Raw genomic sequence first — 23,573 nt, forward strand, 5'->3', positions numbered from 1 at the left:
ATGGAAAGAATATATTTTATCATTGAAAACAATATTTACTAATTTATTCTAAGAAAATTAATATTTTAAAAATTGTGCTTTTATTTTTAATAAAGATTAATTGTAATGTTTTCTAAATATTATTTTTAAATCACAAGCCAGCTGTTAATGAAGCTAAGTTGAAAGAAGAGCAGGTCAGGCCCTAATTGGATTTTAAGTTGGAAACTTAATATACTTAGGCATTAGAATTGTCCCTTTTCTTTCTTTCTTTATTATTTTTTAATAGAACTCAGTTTAATTAAAAAATTTTTTCCTCAGTGGAAAATATGTATAGCTAAATTCTTGAAATATTTTATTGAAAAAACAATGCATAGTAAATGAAGTCTGACTGATAACATTTCTGCTGGGGAATATGCTCCATATGGATTTACTTTGCTTCGTATAACTTTTTTCCCCTCACTTTTTCAAGTAAACCTTAAGGAGGGTAGATAGTTGAACTTGCAAAGTCTGATTTAACTTCCATTTGTCAGTAGATAACTGTTTTTAAATGATGCTGGTATTATACAAGTGACATCTTACAATGATTGAAGAATTATTCCCTAAAAAAGGGAGGATCTTAGTTCACTTTGTTACAAAATATCTTTTCATTATATGTGCCTCCTCACCATCCCTCCTCTTCCAGAACACCCTTCTCCAAAAAATAAAAACAATAAAAGAAAACACAACATGCCTCATCCCTATCTTCCGATAATCTAGAAACAATACACTTTCGATATCAGTGATTAAAACAGAAAGAGCAATAGCATTGTAAAGATAGGCAGGGGGAGGAAAACCTCCCGCTGCATAATAAACTATCACTGAAGCTTAGTGGAGTAAACAGTCATTTTATTTATGAATCAGGAATTCAGGAAGGGCTCTCTTCCATAGTTTGTCCCTGATTTGTTTGGTGACAGCTAGGGGTGTCTGCAGCTCAGTGACCCACTACCAGGATGGTTGCTTCATTTGCGTACATCCTGCCTGGGTATTCCTTGGCTTCTGGCTATGTGTCTACGTGGCCAGTTAAGGGTTACGCTAGGAGTTGGTTTGGAAGCAGCAGGGGATTCCTTTTGTCTGTACTCTTTTGGTCACAGTAGTCACAGGACCTAACTTGATTTGGTGGCGGGAGCGTCAAGAAAAATACTCCACGTCTTACTAGAGGAGTGGCAAAGCCACTTACAGAAGAGCCGTAAAGTCGGAGACATTGTTGCGGCCGTCTGTGCAAAATATCTGCTCCAGTTGAATAAAAATGTTGGATAAAGGATTGAGAATATGAGGGCGAGATTTTGTTTGTGCGGTATGGTAATAAAGCTCTCACTTTCTTTTCTGTTGTCGTATGACTTTTTTGTGTATTTCCATGTTCTGCTCAGTGTTTTTTTGTTTGTTTGTTTTTTTGCTCAGTGTTTTAATCTCTTATTCATAGGACGTCTACTATCATCCATTGCTGTCAACAGAAGTCACTTCAAACCAGAAGGAATTCTAAACAGTTTTAAATTGTTTTACCCAGTTGAGGCATTATCACTGGGTATGAAAATAATTGATAGGAAAAGGGTACAGAGGAATAAGGTGTGCAGAAAGGGCAGGCTGACAGCAGAAGGTGAATTAATGCTATGTATTTAATTTGGAGATCATCATAGGTGAGCAGCACAACTGTCTAGATGAAAACTTTTGCATATGAGTGATCTAACGTGGAAGAGACGCCATCTAGATGTGCGTCAGACTATGTGCATGGATGACACAGTGATTGCAAGAGAATTTTTAAGTCCATTAAGAACAGAGAAACTTGACTAAACTGTTATCTGTATTTGTGTTATTTGGGGAATAACACCAGATAAATCTCAGTACTAGAGTAGTTTCACGCTTCGTTGATGGATATTGGGAACCTTGACTTTTTTCTATTTTCTTATTCTGTCACAGAAACTATGCTTTTTAAAGATTGACACTTCAAATTAATAGATTATAGTTTCATTCCATTTATATCAGTGTTTCTTAACTGGGAAGGGAGGGACAGTTTTGTCTCAAAAGGGGCATTGTACAAGGTCTAGAAACATTTTTTGGTTGTAAAAACCCGTGGGTGGGGGGGGGTTAGGGGGGAACCTTGGCTTTTAAAGCTAACACCATGGGGTTAATTGGATTGATGCTTTTTTTCCTCCCTAATTGAGGTATAATTCACATACTGTAAACTTTACTAATTTAAACTATATAATTCAGTTGTTTTTGGTATATTTACAAGGTTGTGCAACCATCACTTTTGTCCAGTTCCAGAACATTTTCATGACCCTAAAAAGAAACCCATACCTGTCACAACCCCTATACTCTGCAACCACTACCTACTTTTTGTCTTTATCAATTTGCCTATTCTAGATATAAATGTAATCATATAATATGTAGCTTTTTATGTCTTGCTTCTTTAACTTAATGTTTTCAAGGTTCATTATGTTGTAGCAAGTGTCAGTACTTTATTCCTTTTTATGGCTGAATAATATTCCATTGTAATGAATATAGCACATTTTTTTTTATCCATTCGTCAGTTTCTGGACGTTTGGGTGGTTTCCACTTGAATAATGATTGTGTTACATCTATGTACAAGTTTTTGTATGAACACATGTTTTTCATTTCTCTGGAGTTTATATCTTGGAATGGAATTGATGTTAACTTTACCTGTAACTTTTTTTTTTTTTTTTTTTTATGCGTTACGCGGGCCTCTCACTGTTGTGGCCTCTCCCGTTGCGGAGGACAGGCTCCGGACGCACAGGCTCAGCGGCCATGGCTCACGGGCCCAGCCGCTCCGCGGCATGTGGGATCTTCCCAGACCGGGGCACGAACCCGTGTCCCCTGCATCGGCAGGCGGACTCTCAACCACTGCGCCACCAGGGAAGCCCTACCTGTAACTTTTTGAGGAACCGCCAAACTGTTTCTAAAGTGGCTGAACCGTTTTACATTTCTGCCAACACTAGTTATTTTTCTTTTTCAAATAGCCATTCTAATGGGTGTGCAGTGGTATGTTGTTGTGGTTTTGACTTGTATTTCCATAATGACTAATGATGTTGAATGTCTTTTCATGTAATTGCTGGCCATCTGTGTATCTTCTTTGGAGAAATGTCTATTCAGATCCTTTGCCCATTTTTAAATTGAGTTATTTGTCTTTTTATTGTTGAGTTCTAGGAGGTCTTTATTCGGGAGATTCCATCCATACCAGATAAGTGATTTGCAAATATTTCTCCCATTCTCTGGGTTATCTCTTCACTGTCTTGATAGCATCCTTTGATGCACAAAAGTTTTAAATTTGATGAAGTCCAGTTTATCTGTTTTTTCCTTAGTTGCTTATGTTTTTGACATCATATCTAAGAAACCATTGCCTAATTGAAGGTCACAAAGATTTCCTCCTGTGTTTTCTAAGAGTTTTATAGTCTTAGCTTTTACATTTAGGTCTTTGGTCCATTCCTAGTTAATTTTTGTATATGGTGTAAGGTAGGGATCCAACTTCATTATTTTGCATGTGGATATCCATTTGTCCCAGCACCATTTGTTGAAAAGACTGTTCTTTTCCCACTGAATGGTCTTGGGACCATTGCTAAAAATCAGTTGTACATAGACACACATGTTCATTTCTGAACTTTAAGTTCTGTTCCATCAATTTATATGTCTGTCTTGGTTACTGTAGCTTTGTAGTAGGTTTTGATATTGGACACTGTGAATCCTTTACCTTTGTTCCTTTTCAAGATCGTTTTGGCTTTTGGGAGTCCAAAAAAAGAAGTAAGCCCCCCCTCCCCCCAACATCAGGTCTTTCAGTTGATCAACACAGGATGTCTTTTAACTTATTTAGGTTGTTTTTAGTTTCTTTCATTGATATTTTGTAGTTTTCAGTTTACAAGCCTTGCACTTCTTTAAATTTATTCCTAAATATTTTATTATTTTTGATGCTGGTGTAAATGGAATTTTCTTTACTTCATTTTTAGATTATTTATTTTTAGTGTAAAGACATACAAGTGATTTTTGTTTATTGGTCTTGGGTTTTGAAATTTGGCTAAATTGGTTTATTATCTTTAATGGTGTTTTAGTGGATTCTTTAGTATTTTCTATGTATAAGATAATGCCGTCTGCAAATAGAGGTAGCTGTACCTTTTCTTTCCAATGTGGCTGCCTTTTATTTCTTTTTCTTCCCTAATTGTCCAGTATAATGATGAATAGAGGTGGTGAGAGTGGACATCCTTGTCTTGTTCTTTATCTTAGGGGAAAGGTTTTCATTTTTCACCTTAAGTATGATGTTAACTGGGTTTTTTACAGATGCCTTTTATCCAGTTGAGGAAGTTCCCTTCTATTCCTAGTTTATTGAGTGTTTTTTATCATGAAAAGGTGCTGGATTTTGTCCAATGCTTTTTCTGTAGCTATTGGGATGATCATGTAGTTTCTGTTCTTTATTAATACGGTACATTATATTGATTGATTTTTGTACGGTGGATCAATCTGGCATTCCTGGGATAAGAGTGGATGTGTTTTTAAAGAGCCTTGTATTTTTCACCTGGAGAGATGTGGAAACTTGTTCTACCACCATTATCGTGGAGGCAATAGCAATGGACCTGAGAGAACATAGCCTTTGGATAAATGCTTTATTTTCAAGTGCTAGGGCATAATATAAACAAGAAGCATTCGAAGGCTTATAGTGTAATGCTTTGTACAACACAGAAATAATTTTGACTCTTATTAAAACATCATTTCTTTGGACTTTTAAGTAGCTTCATGAATAATTTGAGGATTTATGTAATATGTCCATTTTCTGTTGATTGTATGCCATGTTAATATTCTCAGAGTCTTGCAAGCTCTAGTTTGGAGTGCCCTGACTTCTGTTTTGAATGAAAACATATTTTAAACTTGAAAAATAGTAATTAACAAGTCATATGGAAGGGTCATCCTTTTGGGACAAAGGTTGTTCTTAGTAGTCTCTCAGGAGACCTTGTAGTAGGAACTTGTCACAGTATAGATATTACATAGATAAGTATCTAGAAAGGGGCAAAGGATTTGGAAAAAAAATGCTTGATCAAAGTTTTGAAGCACAGTTAATATTTTCTTCTGCTTAAAACTGCTTATAATTTGGCATGAACTAACTTGCATTGCATTCTCACCTGTGGGAATGCCTGTTTGGATAGATGCCTAGGTGCCTGTCAACTCTAGTTGAGAAGTTGAAATAATTAACCTCCTGAAGAAGTTATTAAATCAAACTTTGATGAAGTAGCTTTTCGTGCTCTTCCTTCTCTCTGCCATACCGATGTGTACACCCTCACCAGAAAATAGCTTCCAGCATCAGACATGTATTTTGTCCTTTATCTATTTTATCTTCCTGTAATTGCCAGACCTCCTTACTTTTTTCTCCTGACACTTTTTTTTCCTACAGGGGTTTTTCAGATTAGACAAATCATTCAAGTTGACCAAGGAGAATTTACTAAATTTAATAAGATTCTTGGGCTTCCATTGCATATAGGTGAGGAACTGTTGTTTGGATCTATTCTCCCTGCATCCCAACCAGGCCAAACTCTTACACAGCAAATTTGGTAACACAGTATCTTTGTAAAACAGCTAAGCAAGCGATTTTAAGTGAAGTGGCTATTCGTTTTAGAAAATATTGTGGGTATTTGAAAAGAATGCCACTAATTAATGATTTTTTACTTTTCTCCTACCCTTTTGACAATCTGATGAAAGCTGCGGGTACTCTTCATGTAAAAATGCACATGGCTCATTTGTGTGGACTGGGATGTCAGACACACCTTAAAGGCCATCCCCGAACTCCTGCTTCAAAATGCCCACCATTGGTGAAACAATCAAGTTGTGATACAAGGGTCTCTAGCTTTTACAAAGCCATAAAATTATGTATATGGTTCAAATATAGCATAAATTGAGGGCAATTACAATTTCATGTTAAATGCTATTTAACTAGAAAGAGCACATACATAGCTGCTGTGATGAGTGACCCAGATCCCCCCTTGAGGGTTGAAGGATGTATTCCCCCAGGTGCTGGAAGTATCCCCTGTGGAGATTGCCTTGGCTAAAGAGACCTACCTTGTACAAGGCCACACCCCTCCCCATTGGCATCCAGTGATTGATCCTTGTAGGATACAAGGGCTTGAATCCATTGCCCTGACTTGGGGCAACTCTGAAAGGTCATCACAGATTCAGAGCTCCCCATGGGGTTGTCTGAATCCTTTGGGACTTCATGGAAGCCTAATTTTTCCCTCTATACCATCATGCTCCCCCCTGCTCCACTTCCTTTCCACTGGTATTGATCCCAAGAGCACCCTCTAATTTCTTGAACAGTAAAATCTGTCTCAAGGTCTGCTTCTTGGGAAACCCAGCCTTGTCACACTAGGATTGACTTTTAGTACAAGTTAGCTTACTTCAGGCCATAAAAGTAGGCCTGGCTAAAATAAAAATTAAGTGAGATGAACTTGAATTTAGACTTAAACGATGTGAAGCATCCTATTGCTGTTTCCTTTGGACCTTATATTTCAAATGGGTTTCGAAATTCTTGTTTTCTCTGGATTCACTTGTCATCTCTCAGTCTTGCTTTGGCATTGCGGAAAACCCCCCAAGTCTCTGACAGCTTGGCTTGGTCCCACAGTATGCACCGGTGGAAGGTGTGGGTTAAGTAGAAATGCTCACATGTCCCACAGAAACCCCTAGAGATTTCCCATGCTGGTAAGTGCGTATGTTAGGAGAATCTCTCTTATCATGATCCTAATCATATTTCTTATAAATCCTAAGATTTCACAGATAGGAGTTAGAAAATTATTGCTTTTGTCATTATCATTGAAATGATGTATGTCCATTCTGAATATTTGAAAAATGTGGAAAAGGTATAACAAGGAAAATTCTATGTAAAAATAAACTTTTCCTTCAAATTGGGATAATATTGTACATTTTGATAACTTTTCATTTTCATGTAATATTATATAATAAAGAAGTTTCCGTATCCTTAATTAATCATCAAGTATATGAATTGCAATGGTTGATAGAGCATATTTAATTTAGTTAGCCTTCTATTGTTATGTACTTGATTTTTCCCAACTTTGTTATTGGTAATAAGTAATACAAAGAATAGTGGTTCTTTGTGGGGGGATGGACAGAAACTAAGCCTAGTGTTTCTGCTTTAATTAGTTACTTAAAAATACTGAGTTCTTTCATCACTAAAATGTAGTGAACTATTAGATCTAAGAGTGTTCTATCTATTGTTATTGTACAACTTCAAGGGGTGCCATTTGTATAGATGTGAATTGAGGTCCTAAGTACAGTCTCATCATTGCTGCCGCTTCAAAAGCATAGCCACTATAGATTTATGGATCCTCTTTTTTTTTTTTTGAGCAATTTTGGCATATGAATATCCGTCAAATTTTTATATATGCCTGCCAGATATAAAAAGAAGTATTTGAGCCATTTCCTGAATTGTCTACCAAGCAGATCTTGACTGGCAGTGACCTTTGGTCTCACCAGCTTTTGCTTCATATTATCCAGTTATTTTAATTCAAGAGGTCCCTAGTTCCATTATCTGTACCATGAGCAAGTCTATCAAGGAACTTACTTTCCCTCCCAACAATTAATAAAATCTAACCAGAGCAATGGACTCTGTATTTTCCTAAAGGTCATACCTATACTTCCTGTATAGTTCAATTTAAACAGTTTTTAAGATAAGATACAGTAGTACTCTGCTGAAGTTTATTACTTTTTAAATGTTCTCGTCTTTCCCATCATAAGAATACAGTTGTATTTTAGAATTGAAAGGAATATTAGTGGTCTTTGTCTTGTAGGTAAGTAATTAGAAGGAACAAGTAACTTGCCCTGTGGGACATAGCTAGCTATTTATTCATCACGGTAATCCGTCCATTACTTATATGATGAGAGAATAGCACAACTGGGGGGAAACTCAACCAAAGAAATAATTGGCTGTCAGCCAAAATCTTTGCTGGGCTTATTAAAGACCCTAAACAGTAATTGAGAATATAGATATGGGAGTTTTAACAACATAAATTGTGTTTAAAACACTGCTTAGAGTTCCACGTGACTTTGTTAACTCTTGTGTCCTCTAGTCATTGGAAACACATAACTGGACAAGTAAAATTTAGAGGCCAGTACAGTCTGGGCAAACCCTGATCATTTTGGTAAAGTATAGTTGTGCCTTGTTAGTACATTCCACAGGCCTGCAGGATGGTAGACAAACAATTGCGTAGATCAGGGGACTTAGTGAATTTTTCCTTTTTAGATTCCATTGATTACTGTAGGTCTCTTTTGCCAGCTGATTATGACCAGTTCATCCAGACTGTACTTTTACCACTGATACTGAGAGGTATTATTAACCAAGAAGGTAAAGGTCAGAGCCTTTCTGAGTAACTTGCTTTCCACAATACATTTGGCACTGATGGCTGCTTAGAACAAGCGTGGAGGCATCATCAAAAAAATTCTTTCCTTTCAGTGATGTTCCAAGTAGCTAGGTGACTGCAAGAAGTATTTTGGGATTTGTTGTCCTTAGAACTACATCCTATAGGAAGTCCCTTCTACGTTTGCTCAGCGATTAGGGCCTCAGCAGCAGAGTAATCAGTTCCACTTGACTAGGAATAAATCACCCACGTTGAACCATGATAGTTTCTGACAACTGGCAATGCTGATAAAAAACAAAACAAAAGATGTTAAGCAATCTGTGCCAGTGTGGAGCTGGTGTGCAGATTTGATGGATTCACGTGCAGCATGCATTCTGCATTAGTCTTCCTCTTTCATCAGTTTTTCTCTCTTTGTAAAATAAAAATTGTACGAGGAGAAGAAAGGCTCTATTTAATGTAATAATTATTTCTATTTTCTTTCTAGCCCAGTTAACAGAGTTATACTCTAATTAGAGAGGTTATTTTAAGGGAAACGCCTTCTTTCTCTAAATAGTTATTTAAAAAGTGTTTCCTTCTTGAATTCTTCTCTTTTAAGTTCTTCGCTGTGATTTTAGGCTGTATGTGTAAACCTGATTGACCCTCCCCCTCCCTATTTATCACCAGGGACACATATATAGAATAAACACCAATTCCTTCGATCTCTACACAATTTTACTCGTGCAGAAATTGAATACATGTTAATAGCTGCTTAATGATTTCTTCTTAATACAGATCGGTTATGCATAAAGTAGGAAGAGCCCATAGAATTATAAAATACGTTATTTTCTGCAACAATTTTTTATTTTCAATATTATTAAGTATAAGTTATTAAAGTAAAAGAAGAAAAGCTTTTTTAGCTATTGTTAAGTGCTCCTTAGTCCGTGTGTATAAATAAACTAGCCTCCTTCTACCCCTTGAAAGGCTAAACAGACTGTCCTAATACTATCATGATACTGATCCTGATATCAAGTGCCTTTGGTTCTGCCCACCAGCTTTACTGTGTTATGTTTGACTGTACACGGAAGTACATGGAAGATGCTCCACCCTTCCATCTTTGCTTCTGTAGGGGAGAGTATTTTCATATGTGACTGTAGTAATAACATTGTGTTTATTGATAAACACAACTTAATAACGAGGAATCGTTTATGGAAAGATGCTTGAGACATCTTTGTGTGATTCTTCTTTTCTTTCTTTCTTTTCCCCCCATCATAGAACATATTATTTATAGCACAGTGATTAAGAGTACAATTCTGGAGCTAGATTGCCTAATAATTATAGTCTTGTGGTGGAGCTTCAATAGCTGTTATACATAGATTGCTGAAAACAGTGCCTGACGCATACCACACTCTCTGTGTTAGTGGCCCCTCGTGTCGCCACTGCCTCTGCCTCCTCCACCACCCCCATCACGAGTAATTTCTTGTTGTTTTTATCATATTGCCATTCTAGAGATTCTGTGGTTTCTGTTTCTACAAAATGGAAAGTTTTCCTCTTTTTTGGGTACATATTCTGAGCATATTTAAAGGAGTATTTTTCCACTTAGCATGATTCTGAAACACTCATCTTTATCATTAATAGTCAAGTATGTGCATAACCGATCCAGTTTTTCTCTTAGCTGTTATAGTCAAAGCTTTTGTAAATAGTATATTTTAGATCCTGCGGATAATTGAACTTGGTATAGAATGGGATTTCCACTATATATTTTATAGAAATTGCATAGTAAATACTGAAATGGTGTGATATGGGACTATTAGGGTGAACAGTTTTCACAGCCTCTATATTGGATTAGTTAAAAGAAGAGAATAACGGCAAGATTAATATGATAGCATTCATACACCCCTTGGTTAGCAACGCGTCTGAACCCAGAGAGCCTTGATCACAAAATCACGATTTTGAGTCGCAACCAAAGTGAGGATATATAAAAGGAGTTTTCAGTAGGATTCAGCTGCTGTCCATCATGACGCTGGGTAAATGGAAAGTGCTTTGTACACACCCACCCTACCACTCACCACACAGAGCCGCATTTGGGTTAATGCTCTTGCAGCTGGTTTGCACACATCTGCATCTACTGCAAGTCTTCCTTGCCGATAGCAGCTTGCCCAAAGGAGACAGCTCTAGTGAGCGCTGCCCTTTCTTCGCCGTGGAATGGCTGTTTCTGCTCTCCAGGAATAGGCATCGTCCTCCTCCCCTCCAACTCAACAGTTTAGACAGCTGGGTAATTGGATAAGAAAGTAGCTTAGGGAGAACTTGTTAATGGGGATTTTACCTGGTTTAGCAGCTTCTGCACCTGAGTATATCAGGAAAAGTCTTTTTGTTTGTTGGTTTGTTTGTTTTTTTTGTTTTTGCTGGCAAAGAATAATGGATCCCTTTAATAGTTGGACTACATACAAATTATACAAGTGGAATTGTTAACAGTTAACATCTTAATTTTTTCATAGATGCTGATGATGGAGGAGAAAGAAAGCCCTTATGTGTGTAAGGGCTGTTTGTATATTAGGTGGGCTCATAAAACAAATCTCTGTTTTCTTGTATGTAAAACTTGGTTGGTTCTATGAAATTTTATTTTTTAAAAAAGGTGGTTGTACGGCTCTTTCTTGGTAAAAAAAGTCTAATCAACAAAATCATCATATCTTTTTTTTTTTGTATAAGGTTTATATGTCAGCAACTAAGATGACCCACACAGCTGGTTAAACATGTAAACACCAGGGCATTGGCTTCTGTATGTTATGGAGTAGTCGATTTTTAAGTGGCAAAATCTCTTTAGTGGTTGTGAATTTACCTAAGTATTGATCCATATGAGATTCCAATAGGAGTGTCTGATTAAACTAAAGGAAACTAATGCTTCCCATATGTGATGGTCTTTTCTCTCACAGTATGCTTTGGACTTTATTGGCATAGAAAAGACTGGAGCCAATTTCAATGGTTCACCTGTAGGATTCTTCCTTTGTTAATGAGTGAAAATCCAAGCCTTACAGTACTCATGGTTCCCTATTCTGAGTTCGCTGCATCTTTTCGCTTAGCTTATTTGTTCTGCTGTGGAATTCTCATGGACTGTAGAGAGGGACCTTTTTTACTTCCTCTTGGAAGGGTCTGCTTGGAATGAAGCAGACCCTTAAAGAGCTTATATTAAATGGATTGATGCAGGAATTATCTGAAGGTTGGATTTAGGTTCTTTTGTAGTTCTTTTCTTGGCAGAAGTTTATGTGTATACCTACATACAGTTCATAAAAGTCCAAGCTTATGTATTATTTACTGACTAATGAACCAATATTTATTATAGACCTGATGTGTGCCAGATGTGAAGATACGAAGCTGGGGTAGAGGAGTAAGATCCAGTCTATTTGTGGAGATGTGTATAGAATGAGTAATAACAATATGGTTGGAGATTCGTGCTATAATGTATAGATAGATGGAAGAATGGAGACAAATGTATAGATAGAGAAAAGAATGGGAGATGTGTGTATGTATGTATATAGATCAATACTTTGTTCATGTGTGATGGCATACAGACTGTGGCCATCTTATTGTCGTGGAGGTAAGAGCAAGAAAGTCGTCCCAAAGCAGATAACATTTACGTTGCTTTTTGAAAGCCATGTGAAATAAACCAGCTAGTTCAAGAGTAGATGATGATATTATATTCTCCTGCTTCATTTTTCTCCTTAGGACTTAGCACCATCCTACATACTATGTTCATTTCATTCATTCATTCCTTGTCTACCGTATTAGGATTAAGCTCTTTGAGGGTAGGGATTTTTGTCTGTTTGGATTAATTCTGTATCCTCAACACCTAGAAAACTGCCTAGCACATAGCTGAATGAAAGAATGAAGTTTGTGAGTTTTAGAATAGTTGTCTTACTTATTTTCCTTTCGCTTATTAAGAATATCTCTCTACAGTTCCTCCATATTTTTGCTTACTATTTTTCATTGTGTGTACGGGAGTCTCCCTAGTGATAATATGCTGTTTCCACACTGTTTCACAAACCCATCCCCTATTTTCCATCTCTCTTAGCTCATTTAGTTTCCAAACTCTCTTACCTGAATTGATACGATCTCCTAGCTGTTTCCATGTCTCTACGTAACTCCCCATAGATAGTGAATATCTTCTCCACAGCTGTCAGAATTATCAGTCTGAAATACAGAACTGACCGGACCATTTCTTTGCTTAAAAGTCCCTAATAGTTCCCATCTGTCTAGAGTAAAAGGTGTGCTCATTAGGATGGCATGGAAGGCCATCCATAGCGTGGATTCAGCTACATGAAGTCCCCTTCCCATCTTATAGTGAAAATGGGTCTGTTCATTTTCTTTTGTGTCACTAGTGCCTGGCACAGAATAGAGAATTCACCAATCGTTTTTTGAGTAAATGAATGCGTACTAGTGTATATAAAGGAATGAATAACTATAATAATAAATTTCATTGAAAATGCTTGCTGTTCAAATAAAAGATGATATAAAAACCGAACTTGAACACTAGCATTTAAGAACAGTTTTTCCTTTTTACAGCTGATTTGTTTTTCTTAGCGTACAGCTGTTCAATTTGCTGTCCTCCCTCAGCATTTTTTAAAGGAATCTCTCTGGGCATTTGTACTGTTGGTTTGGAAGTAATCCAGTTTCTCATGGCTTTCCTCTCTGTGGGTCTTAAGACCCTTTATCCCCATTCCTATATGTTGGGTCTTTTCTCCCTAGCTACTTTCCTTATTTCTTTATAGAGATTTATGACTCTGCATGTATGACCATACCCATGTGTATGTCTTTTCTTTCTTCTGACTATAAGTTCTCAGTTTAAAGCTTTGCATGAAGTTATAAGACCCTTAGGGTTAAGTTATTTCTACAGAGCACACACCGACAACCCTGATCTACCTGTTTCCAACTTAAAATGATTTTTATTGTGACTGTTTGTATTTCTCTTAATTTCCTTTTTCCCCCCTTAAACGTGTGCGCACAACTCAGATTGAAAATCTCCAAGAGCAACTTAGAGATAAGGAAAAGCAGATGAGCGGCTTGAAGGAGCGAGTCAAATCCTTGCAGGCTGACACCACCAACACTGACACCGCCTTGACTACTTTGGAGGAGGCCCTTGCCGAGAAGGTGGGTGACTGGCCCAGACTCCTCACAGACACATTTCTTCTGCTTTCTCCTTAATCTGAAAGTCACTTTAGTGATGAGACTTGATAGAGAAGACAGAAGAAGTCGCTTTGGCGAAAGGGAAAAGAGCTGCCTGTACTGTTGCTGACGTACCCAGTGTAGGGAAAGAAGATGCGTTTTGTTGTTGCCAATTTAAGCATCTGTTGCTAGGCAGGATGGATTCCGTACTGGAGGGCAGTGGCTGAAGTTTCTAAAGAGTCAGCCATGTGCTCCCTGTTTACTATCTTCTTTTTATGTGTATGGTCAGCTAGAATTCGGTGATGTGGGAATGTCAGACACTGACCATCAGGAGGCAACGTTAGTTCTCTTTTACTGGCTGCACTGGGATCTAATATATTCGTGGGTTTTAGTTATTAACACAGTGTACTTGCTGTTTTTCTAGTCGTGGCCTTGCCACTTCATTTTGCCTTCATGAGCAAACCTAGTTTTTTTTCAGGAATGGTTGACTAAATAAAGAAGTGGCCCAACGTGACAAGTGTTAATGTCTTGGAGGCTAAGGTTTAAGGACTCTTGGTGGGGCATTTTAATTGGATTCTTCTTCTTATTATTTTTTCTTTAGGGAATAGGGTTACTGTTCCTTAAGCCTCTTGGACTCAGAATGTTTCAGGCTTCGTGCCCAGGGATCAAGGCTTGATCCCCGAATATATTCAGAAATAATACCCATAAATATACTTAAATTGCTTCAACTTTCAAACTTCCTGAGTATCTGTTGACAGAAGTTTTAATGGTTTCTCTTTTCTTTATCCTTCTTTATGCTTTAAGCTCAACAAATCATAATCTCTCCAACCTCCTCCTTTTTTCTGTGTGAGTTGTTTCCATTGCTTTGTAGGCAACATGTGAAATATATATAGAAAAGAAATGTTTGTTACTTATTGTCCTTAGGGTATATGTATAAGTTTTTTCTTGCTTGGGATTTGAATAAATGAGATTATTCCAAAAGAATACTCTAGGGACATCTAATACTAATTAAGGTTATAGGAAAAGAAACCTACGGGAATCAAAAGAACAAAACCAGATGTATGTTAGGGCAAGATAGGTTGGAAGGTTGAATTCTTTAAAAGGTAAATTATTAACAACCTTTCACTGTCTTTTGAATGGAGGATGGAAGTGTGAAGTTTTATCAGCTAGAAGCTGAATTGCAGTCATATGATAGAAGTATGAAAGGAATTTTCTCATGTATTGATGTGCTCTCTTATCAGGAGCGGACAATCGAACGCTTAAAGGACCAGCGGGACCGAGATGAGCGAGAAAAGCAGGAGGAAATTGATAACTACAAAAAAGATCTTAAAGACCTGAAAGAAAAAGTCAGCCTATTGCAAGGCGACCTCTCAGAGAAAGAGGTCAAGATCACCAAAATGGAATTATTTGGTTTGCTTAGCCAGTGCATTGTGTGTATATGTTGTTGGTGTTTACAGAATGCATATAAAAAAAGGATCTGTTGGAAGATTTAAAGAATCTTCTTATAGCAGGGATTATTTCAGGAAGCTTTGCAGAGATATCGTGGATTGAATCATTTATTTCCTAAGTCTTACCTCTTCCACCTGTTATGAGTTGGCTTCTTACTTGTTAATGACATTTTACAGATCCTAAAATCACAGTATTTCTCCAGTTACATTTGGAGAAATATTGTGCTCATGGTGAGGAAGCTGATAGACGAACGGAATATGCACAAGGGGGACAGTCTATTTACATCAGCTCTTAACGATCACCTTAACATTGGGAGAGAAATCTTAAGTGATTGTTGACCAATTAGGTGACTTAATATACTTTGATTTTACTTTTGAAGAATCTTGTCGATGTCACCTAAATAGCAGAAATGCCTAATGCCTTGTGATCAGATAATCATGAGCTTTAGGGACATTCTCAGGGTTTTCTTTCTAATATCTTTAGGAAAATTTACGGGAATTTAAGTTTCTAATAGAATGTTTCTTCCAAAATTAGAAGAGAAGAAAAAAGTCAGTGTAGCTACTAAGGTTGACTGCCTACATTCACAGAGCTTGACCTACCTCCATTTATTTTGTGGGAATGGATATGTATTGGTAGAGCTCTTTAAATCACTATTCAGTTGGTATTTCTTGGGAATTCATTTTGTTTTAGTTAGGACTTGAAAGCCAGAGCTAATGTTTTTGTTCTGTATTTCATGTTCTTGAAATGGAAATATGTCAGTATATGTATAGTTTCCACTAGGAAACTAAATTTAAGAATTTAAATCTCCATTTTGTTAATAAATAGTATTTATTCTAGATGCATGTTGCTTCTTTTAGGCTTCACTCTTGGATCTGAAAGAGCATGCTTCTTCCCTGGCTTCCGCAGGACTGAAAAAGGACTCACGGCTTAAGACACTAGAAATTGCTTTGGAGCAGAAGAAGGAAGAGTGTCTGAAGATGGACTCGCAGTTGAAAAAGGTTAAAGAAAACTTTTCCAGTTTCTTGCTTTGCTTTATTTATTTATTTAAAGTTTCTGCTTTAAAACAAAGTGAATCAGCTATACATATACATATATCCCCATATCCCCTCCCTCTTGCATCTTCCTCCCACCCTCCCTATCCCACCCCTCTAGGGGGTCACAAAGCACCGAGCTGATCTCCCTGTGCTGTGTGGCTGCTTCCCACTAGCTATCTATTTTACATTTGGTAGTGTATATGTGTCCATGCCACTCTCTCACTTCGTCCCAGCTTACCCTTCCCCCTCCCCGTGTCCTCAAGCCCATTCTCTACATCTGTGCCTTTATTCCTGTCTTGCCCCTAGGTTCTTCATAACCTTTTTTTTAGATTCCATATATATGTGTTAGCACACAGTATTTGTTTTTCTCTTTCTGACTTACTTCACTCTGTATGACAGACTCTAGGTCCATCCACCTCACTACAAATAACTCAATTTCGTTTCTTTTTATGACTGAGTAGTATTCCATTGTATATATGTGCAACATCTTCTTTATACATTCATCTGTTGATGGACACTTAGGTTGCTTCCATGTCCTGGCTATTGTAAATAGAGCTGCAATGAACATTGTGGTACATGACTCTTTTTGAATTATGGTTTTCTCAGGGTATATGCCCAGTAGTGAGATTGCTGGGTTATATAGTAGTTCTATTTTTAGTTTTTTAAGGAACCTCCATACTGTTCTCCATAATGGTTGTATCGATTTACATTCCCACCAACAGTGCAAGAGGGTTCCCTTTTCTCCACATCCTCTCCAGCATTTGTTGTTGTAGATTTTTTGATGATGGCCCTTCTGACCAGGGTGACGTGATACCTCATTGTAGTTTGGATTTGCATTTCTCTGATGATTAGTGATGTTGAGCATCCTTTCATGTATTTGTTGGCAATCTGTATATCTTCTTTGGAGAAATGTCTATTTAGATCTTCTGCCCATTTTTGGGTTGGGTTGTTTGTTTTTTTTGATATTGAGCTGCATGAGCTGCTTGTATATTTTGGAGATTAATCCTTTGTCAGTTGCTTCATTTGCAAATATTTTCTCCCATTCTGAGGGTTGTCTTTTCGTCTTGTTTATGGTTTCCCTTGCTGTGCAAAAGCTTCTAAGTTTCTAGGTCCCATTTGTTTATTTTTGTTTTTATTTCCATTTCTCTAGGAGGTGGGTCAAAAAGGATTGCTGTGATTTATGTCATAGAGTGTTCTGCCTATGTTTTCCTCTAAGAGTTTTATAGTGTCTGGCCTTACATTTAGGTCTTTAACCCATTTTGAGTTTATTTTTGTGTATTGTGTTAGGGAGTGTGCTGATTTCATTCTTTATGTAGCTGTCCAGTTTTCCCAGCACCACTTATTGAAGAGGCTGTCTTTTCTCCACTGTATTCTTGCCTCCTTTGTCAAGAATAAGGTGACCATATGTGCGTGGGTTTATCTCTGGGCTTTTTATCCTGTTCCATTGATATGTATTTCTGTTTTTGTGCCAGTACCATACTGTCTTGATTACTGTTCTTTCTTTGCTTTAAATAACAGCATAGTAGAAAATTCTGTAGTGTCCATATGGAATAACTTACCAGTGGAGTAATAATCTCCTAAAATTCAAAATACCATTTATCCCTTGATTAATTCTCTTGGCATTCTTGTCCGATTTTACTGTACTCCTGAGAGTCCCCGAACTCTTAGAAAATTGGCAATTCAGAGTAAGATTAAAATATGCAGCTCCTTTATAGATGAAATGTAAGACAACAATGTAAAAATCTCAATTATCTGATATTTTTCTTCTACTAGCATTAGGCTTCCTGGAAAGAGATAATTTAACAGTGATAGTCACCCATACCAGTGAATATTAGAATTTGGTACAGGTATTTACTATCCATTTCATTGATTTATTCCTCTCTAATCTTTATATGGCAGTTGGTAGTTTTCAAAGCACTTTCATACTTATTACCTCTGAGTTACCAACTCTGATTAACTGGGTCCAGTTCATGTGGTTACTGATGAAAAGGGGGCCCAGCCTAGTCTTGAGACTTGGTGCTGTTCTTTTTCCATACATTGGGTGTGTTCAGCATGAACACTTCGTGATGAATCATTATTTAGGGTATGCCAGAAATGAAGTCACATTCTCAAGCTAAGGAAAGGAAGAAAACCCAATAGCTTAAAGTTACTTTTGAATAAATAGGAAAATACTTTTTTTGAGATTAACTAATTCAGATTTGGTAATTGACTTTTTTCCCCCGCACTAAATAAGTGGAAGTAATTTTCTATTTAATACTGGAATATTGAAGATAAGACTGTTTAGATGTATTTAGGATTATGAAACTGAGCAGTAACTGTCAAGAGTAATAAATGTTATTCACTAATATTCCAAACTTGCCTATTTATGACAATCCCACATTTTCTCTGTTTATTTTATTTTTAAATTTTTTTGTGTGGTACGCGGGCCTCTCACTGTTGTGGCCTCTCCCGTTGTGGAGCACAGGCTTTGGACGTGCAGGCCCAGCGGCCACGGCTCACGGGCCCAGACGCTCTGCGGCATGTGGAATCTTCCCAGACCAGGGCACGAACCTGCGTCCCCTGCATCGGCAGGCGGACTCCCAACCACTGCGCCACCAGGGAAGCCCCTCTTTGTTTATTTTTAATCTCCTTGTTATCCTGATACCTCTATAGCTGGTTATTTTTATGATCTCTTAAACTTTGTGTTTAGGTTCATGAGAAAAAATAAAGTTACCTTTGGGTAGAGGACTTGGTGGCTTCCCCCTACTCTGATTTATTACTTGTTTTTCTACTAATTGCCATTTTACTTTTCGTATTTTCCCTTCTTTCATTCTGGAAGACTGTAACTTTTCATTTTAATTAAATAGTGATGTTTTCCTATTATACTGCTCCCACAATGCCCTCCTCCAACCTAAATATAGGTTGCTCTAGAGTTTGCAATATCCATTTTCACTCTTTTCTTTTTCCTCAGCTTTTTCAATGCCAGAAATTGTATATATTTAAGGTGTGCAACGTGATGCTTTAATCTGTTTATGCATTGTGAAGTGGTTACCACAGTCAGGCTAATTAACACATTCATCAACCTTGAATAGTTACCTTTCGTGTGTGTGGTGAGAACACTTTTTAAAAATTGTACTATAATCGACATATAACATTATATTAGTTTCTGGTGTACAACGTAACAACTCAATATTTGTATATATTGCAAAATCATCACCACAGTAAATCTGTTGAACATCCATCAATATACATAGTTATAATTTTTTTTCTTGTGATGAGAACTTTTTTTTTTTTTTTTTTTCTGTGGTATGCGGGCCTCTCACTGTTGTGGCCTCTCCCGTTGCGGAGCACAGGCTCCGGACGCGCAGTCTCAGCGGCCATGGCTCATGGGCCCAGCCGCTCCGCGGTGTGTGGGATCCTCCCGGACCGGGGCATGAACCCGTGTCCCCTGCATCGGCAGGCGGACTCTCAACCACTGTGCCACCAGGGAAGCCCGTGAGAACTTTTAAGATTTATTCTCTTAGCAACTTTCACATATGCAGCACGTATTTATAGTCACCATGCTGTACATCACATCCCCAGGACTTACTGTTTTGTAACTGGAAATGTGTACCTTCTGGTCACCTTCACCCATGTCGCCCACCTCTGACTCCCCACTTCCGGCAGGCTACTGGTCTTTTCTCCGTATCTATGAGCTTGGTCTTTGTTTTTGTTTTAGATTCCATATATAAGTGCAATCATAATGATATTTACCTACTCTGTCTGACTTATCTCACTTAGCATGTTCTCAGGTTCATCCATATTGCGGCAAATGAAAAGACTTTCCCCCTTTTTACGGCTGAGTAATATTCCTATGTGTGTATACATACATACATATGTACATACCACATTTTCTTATCCATTCATCCACTGATGGACACTTAGGTTGTTGACAACACTTTTTAAGATGTATTCTCTTAGCAAATTTCAAGTATGCAACACAGCATTGTTAACTAGAGTCAATATCCTATATGTTAGATCCCCAGGACTTATTCATCTTATAACTGAAAGTTTGTGCACTTTGACCAACATCTTCCCATTTCCCCCACCCCCAGCCCCTGGCAACCACCCTTCTACGCTCTGCTTTCATGAGCTCACCGTTTTTAGATTCCACATTATAAGCAAGATCTTACATGTTTTTAATATATGGCATTTCCTTCTCATTCTTCCTTGGAGTGTCCATTTCTCTGCTTACATTGCCTCTCTATTCTTGGGTGTTGTCTCCTTTTCCCCTTGGCGCCTTTAACTATTTTTAAAAAATATTTTATTTATTTATTTATTTGGCCGAGTTGGGTCTTAGTTGTGGCACGCGGGATCTTCATTGTGATGCATGGGCTCTCTAGTTGTGGCGCACGGGCTCCAGAGCACATGGGCTCTGTCGTTTGTGGTATGCAGGCTCTCTAGCCGAGGCGCGGAGGCTCAGTAGTTGCGGCGCGCGGGCTTAGTTGCCCTGCGGCATGTGGGATCTTAGTTCCCTGACCAGGGATCAAACCCGTGTCCCCTGCACTGGAAGGCGGGTTCTTAACCACTGGACCATCAGGGAAGTCCTGTGCCTTTAGCTATTTATCATAGTTACTTTAAATTCCCTGTCTGATAATTCCAACATCTGTGTCAAATATATGAGTCTTATTTTTTACTAGCAGGGGCTAGAGTGGGAGAAGTGCCCTTTCCCCAGGTGGGATAAAGCTCTGTTAAAATTTTTACTCCTGAGGGTCTGTCTTTGGATAGAGTACGCTTTGGGCATATTTCACAGTTGTTACTCTTCCCCTCCTGCAGCCAGAACCACAAGGGGATTTTTGTTGGCTCTTCACTGTGAGACCCTGGTGTGGTTCCTGAATTAAAGTGCATGAAAGTATGGGCCCCCCTAAAACCGCCGGCCCTGGGGCTTTTCTCACTCGTTTGCTTGTACGTCCACACTCAGCCCCCAGCTGTTCCTTAAAATTACCACGTAAGTGTTTCTGCTCACAGCTTCTGCTCCAGGTGAGCAGACCTCAGCTTCAGCTCTGTGGGTTTGCCAGTGTCTCTTGATGTTGGAGGGGTAATTTTTCCTGTGACCTCAGTTCTCTGATAGGTCCTAGAAAAGTCATTGATTTTCTGTTCTTCAACTTTTTCTTGTAAGAATGGTAGTGATGACTTCTGAGTTTTTTACATGTTGGAACTGAAGTTACAGTAGTTTCCTGTATGGAACAGGCCTACTCATTCTTGTTTTATGAAGGTATTTGTATGAATTTTGCTGTTTAGAATAAAATCTAAAATAATAATAGAATAAAAACAATGTATTAATTATATTTGGGAATCAGCTTTAGTTTTATTCATTAACGCATAACTGTTTATGGAATCAATAAGTTACCTATGCCCAGGAATTTGAAAGTCGATCGCAGAGGTCTTAATTAACAATATACCTGTCTTATACAGCTTTTTTAGTTCTGCTAGATGTTGAATGAATTTGACTATTTTATCATGTCTGTTTCTAAAGCAGGGCAGTGAAATAAGTCAGACAGAGAAAGACAAATACTGTATGATCTCACTTATATGTGGAATGTAAAAACCAAAAACCATCCAAAAACTGAACTCATAGATAGAGACCAGATTGGTAGCTGTCAGACATGGAGGGCTGTGTGTGTGTGTGTGTGTGTGTTCGTATAATGGGTGGAGGTGGTCAAAAGGTACAAACTTCCAGTTATTAAAAAAAAAGTAACTGTGTAGTGATATTTTGTCTATGTAATATTTAAGCAGAGAAGAACCTTATAAATTGAAGACTAGCTATTAGATGTTTGATAATACCCTGTTGAAATTGGAGTATAGGTGGCTTTTGGGGACATGGTTTGCCCACTGCCACTGTACGTATATCTGATAGAATGTGGACATTTTCTTTGTAGGCACACGAGGCAGCATTGGAAGCCAGGGCCAGTCCAGAGATAAGTGATCGAATACAGCAATTGGAGAGAGAGATTGCCAGGTACAAAGATGACTCTAGCAAGGCCCAGGCAGAAGTTGACCGCCTCTTGGAAATCTTGAAGGAGGTGGAAAATGAGAAGAATGACAAAGATAAGAAGATTGCTGAGTTGGAAAGGTAAGGAAAGGGAAGCTGAAGAGGCACTCTCCATGTTAGAAAGGTTGAAGGATGGTTTTAAAACTATGTACTTTTCAGGACATATTTTTCCAATATATCTGCCTCTCTGAATTTACTTTATTACCTACTTTTTATTCTAAGTCAGTGTAACTTCATTGTTGTGGTCTCTGAACGGCAACACAGAGTGGGAATAGATTGGGAAAGCTATAGACTTCAGCATCATTGATTGGAAAGAGAAAGTATTCATTGATTAAGAAATTAAAGTTTTCTACTGGCTAATCAAGAGAGTGCAGATAGCTACTTGCTCTCTAATTATTTATTTATCTGTTTAAGGAACAAATGAACCTCAAGTTCAAGGAGTTAAATTTTTTAATTGGTTTAGACCTTTTATGTTGAGCTGTTGCTCTTTTGGGCTGTGAATTTTTAGACTCTGTATTGTGGAGAAGCAAGCTATTACATTGGTACATAGGTCAAATTTAGAAGGAGGGACATTTTGAGGACAATTTAGGAGACTTGGATGTGATTTTTTTTTGATCTCTGACTTTGACTTCTTCAAAATGAGCTTTGTTTAAACAGAGCCAGCCAGATAGCTCTCTTGGAATTTTCTTTGCCTTTTTTCCTTGTTAGGGTATTTTGTACTAAAGATAAAGCGTATGCCTCTTAGCCTCTTTCTTTACACCATGTATTTAACATAAATTCACAAGTGCATAGAAATAGTTCTTCCAGTAGAACTGCATTAATCGCTGGATCCTGAACAGAGAGACTGGCGGTGACAGAGTGAGGTCATTAATCCGTGTGACTCCTTGAGCCTGATTCATAGAAGTATTTTATTTTCATGCTCTTGAATGTTGGGAAGTAGTAGAATACTTTCATAAGTTGTTTACTAAGTTTTAAATTTTTAGGATATTGGTAGACTTGATATTTTCCCCTAGAAGTAATTTTTTCCTCTTGTTCTGTACCCATAGAATTTTGATTTTCAAAAAACTAAAAGGATAAAGTCCAACCCTCACAATTCTTCTTCACTAAGTTGAAAGTATGAATAAATGAGCTGATCACCTACTCATTTGTTTCCTCTTATTTTGGTATTAACTCTATTCATGTTTTCTGGTCTGGTTCTGGATAAGATGGGTGGATAAAGTTCTTTCAATCAGAATTAACAAGTTATCAGAGTCTCAAGATTAGATTATGTATGGTTTTTGTACGTCTTCCCTGTTTGCACTGCATCTTTACCCCCAGCACACGTGCGTATGTACACACACACACACACACACACACACACACACACTCTCTCTCTCTCTCTCTCTCTCTCTCTCTCTCTCTCTCTCTCTCCTTACATACTTTCGTGAGTACATGCCTTTCTTTGCTTTTGTGTCACCCTGAAATCAACAGCACTACTTCATAGATTTTATTTATTTTTATATTTTTAATTTTTTTTGAAATCAGACTTTTATTCAGATCTTAATTCCATAGATTTTGAAATACGAT

The 23,573-nt window shown here is 37.7% G+C and overlaps 1 protein-coding gene across 9 annotated transcripts in view; it reads left to right on the forward strand.

The window, feature by feature from the left end:
* The window catches only part of ERC1 (ELKS/RAB6-interacting/CAST family member 1), a 391,788-nt gene that overhangs the window by 130,492 nt on the left and 237,723 nt on the right, over positions 1 to 23,573 (forward strand). For all 9 annotated transcript variants that reach the window (XM_032647173.1, XM_032647178.1, XM_032647182.1 and 6 more), the window contains exons 9-12: positions 13,362 to 13,499; positions 14,756 to 14,896; positions 15,821 to 15,961; positions 21,895 to 22,088. In XM_032647173.1, coding sequence (XP_032503064.1) covers positions 13,362 to 13,499; positions 14,756 to 14,896; positions 15,821 to 15,961; positions 21,895 to 22,088 — 614 coding nt within the window. The remainder of the gene's footprint in view (positions 1 to 13,361; positions 13,500 to 14,755; positions 14,897 to 15,820; positions 15,962 to 21,894; positions 22,089 to 23,573) is intronic.

This window comes from Phocoena sinus, chromosome 10, assembly GCF_008692025.1.
Source record: "Phocoena sinus isolate mPhoSin1 chromosome 10, mPhoSin1.pri, whole genome shotgun sequence".
NCBI classification, from domain to species: Eukaryota; Metazoa; Chordata; class Mammalia; order Artiodactyla; family Phocoenidae; genus Phocoena; species Phocoena sinus.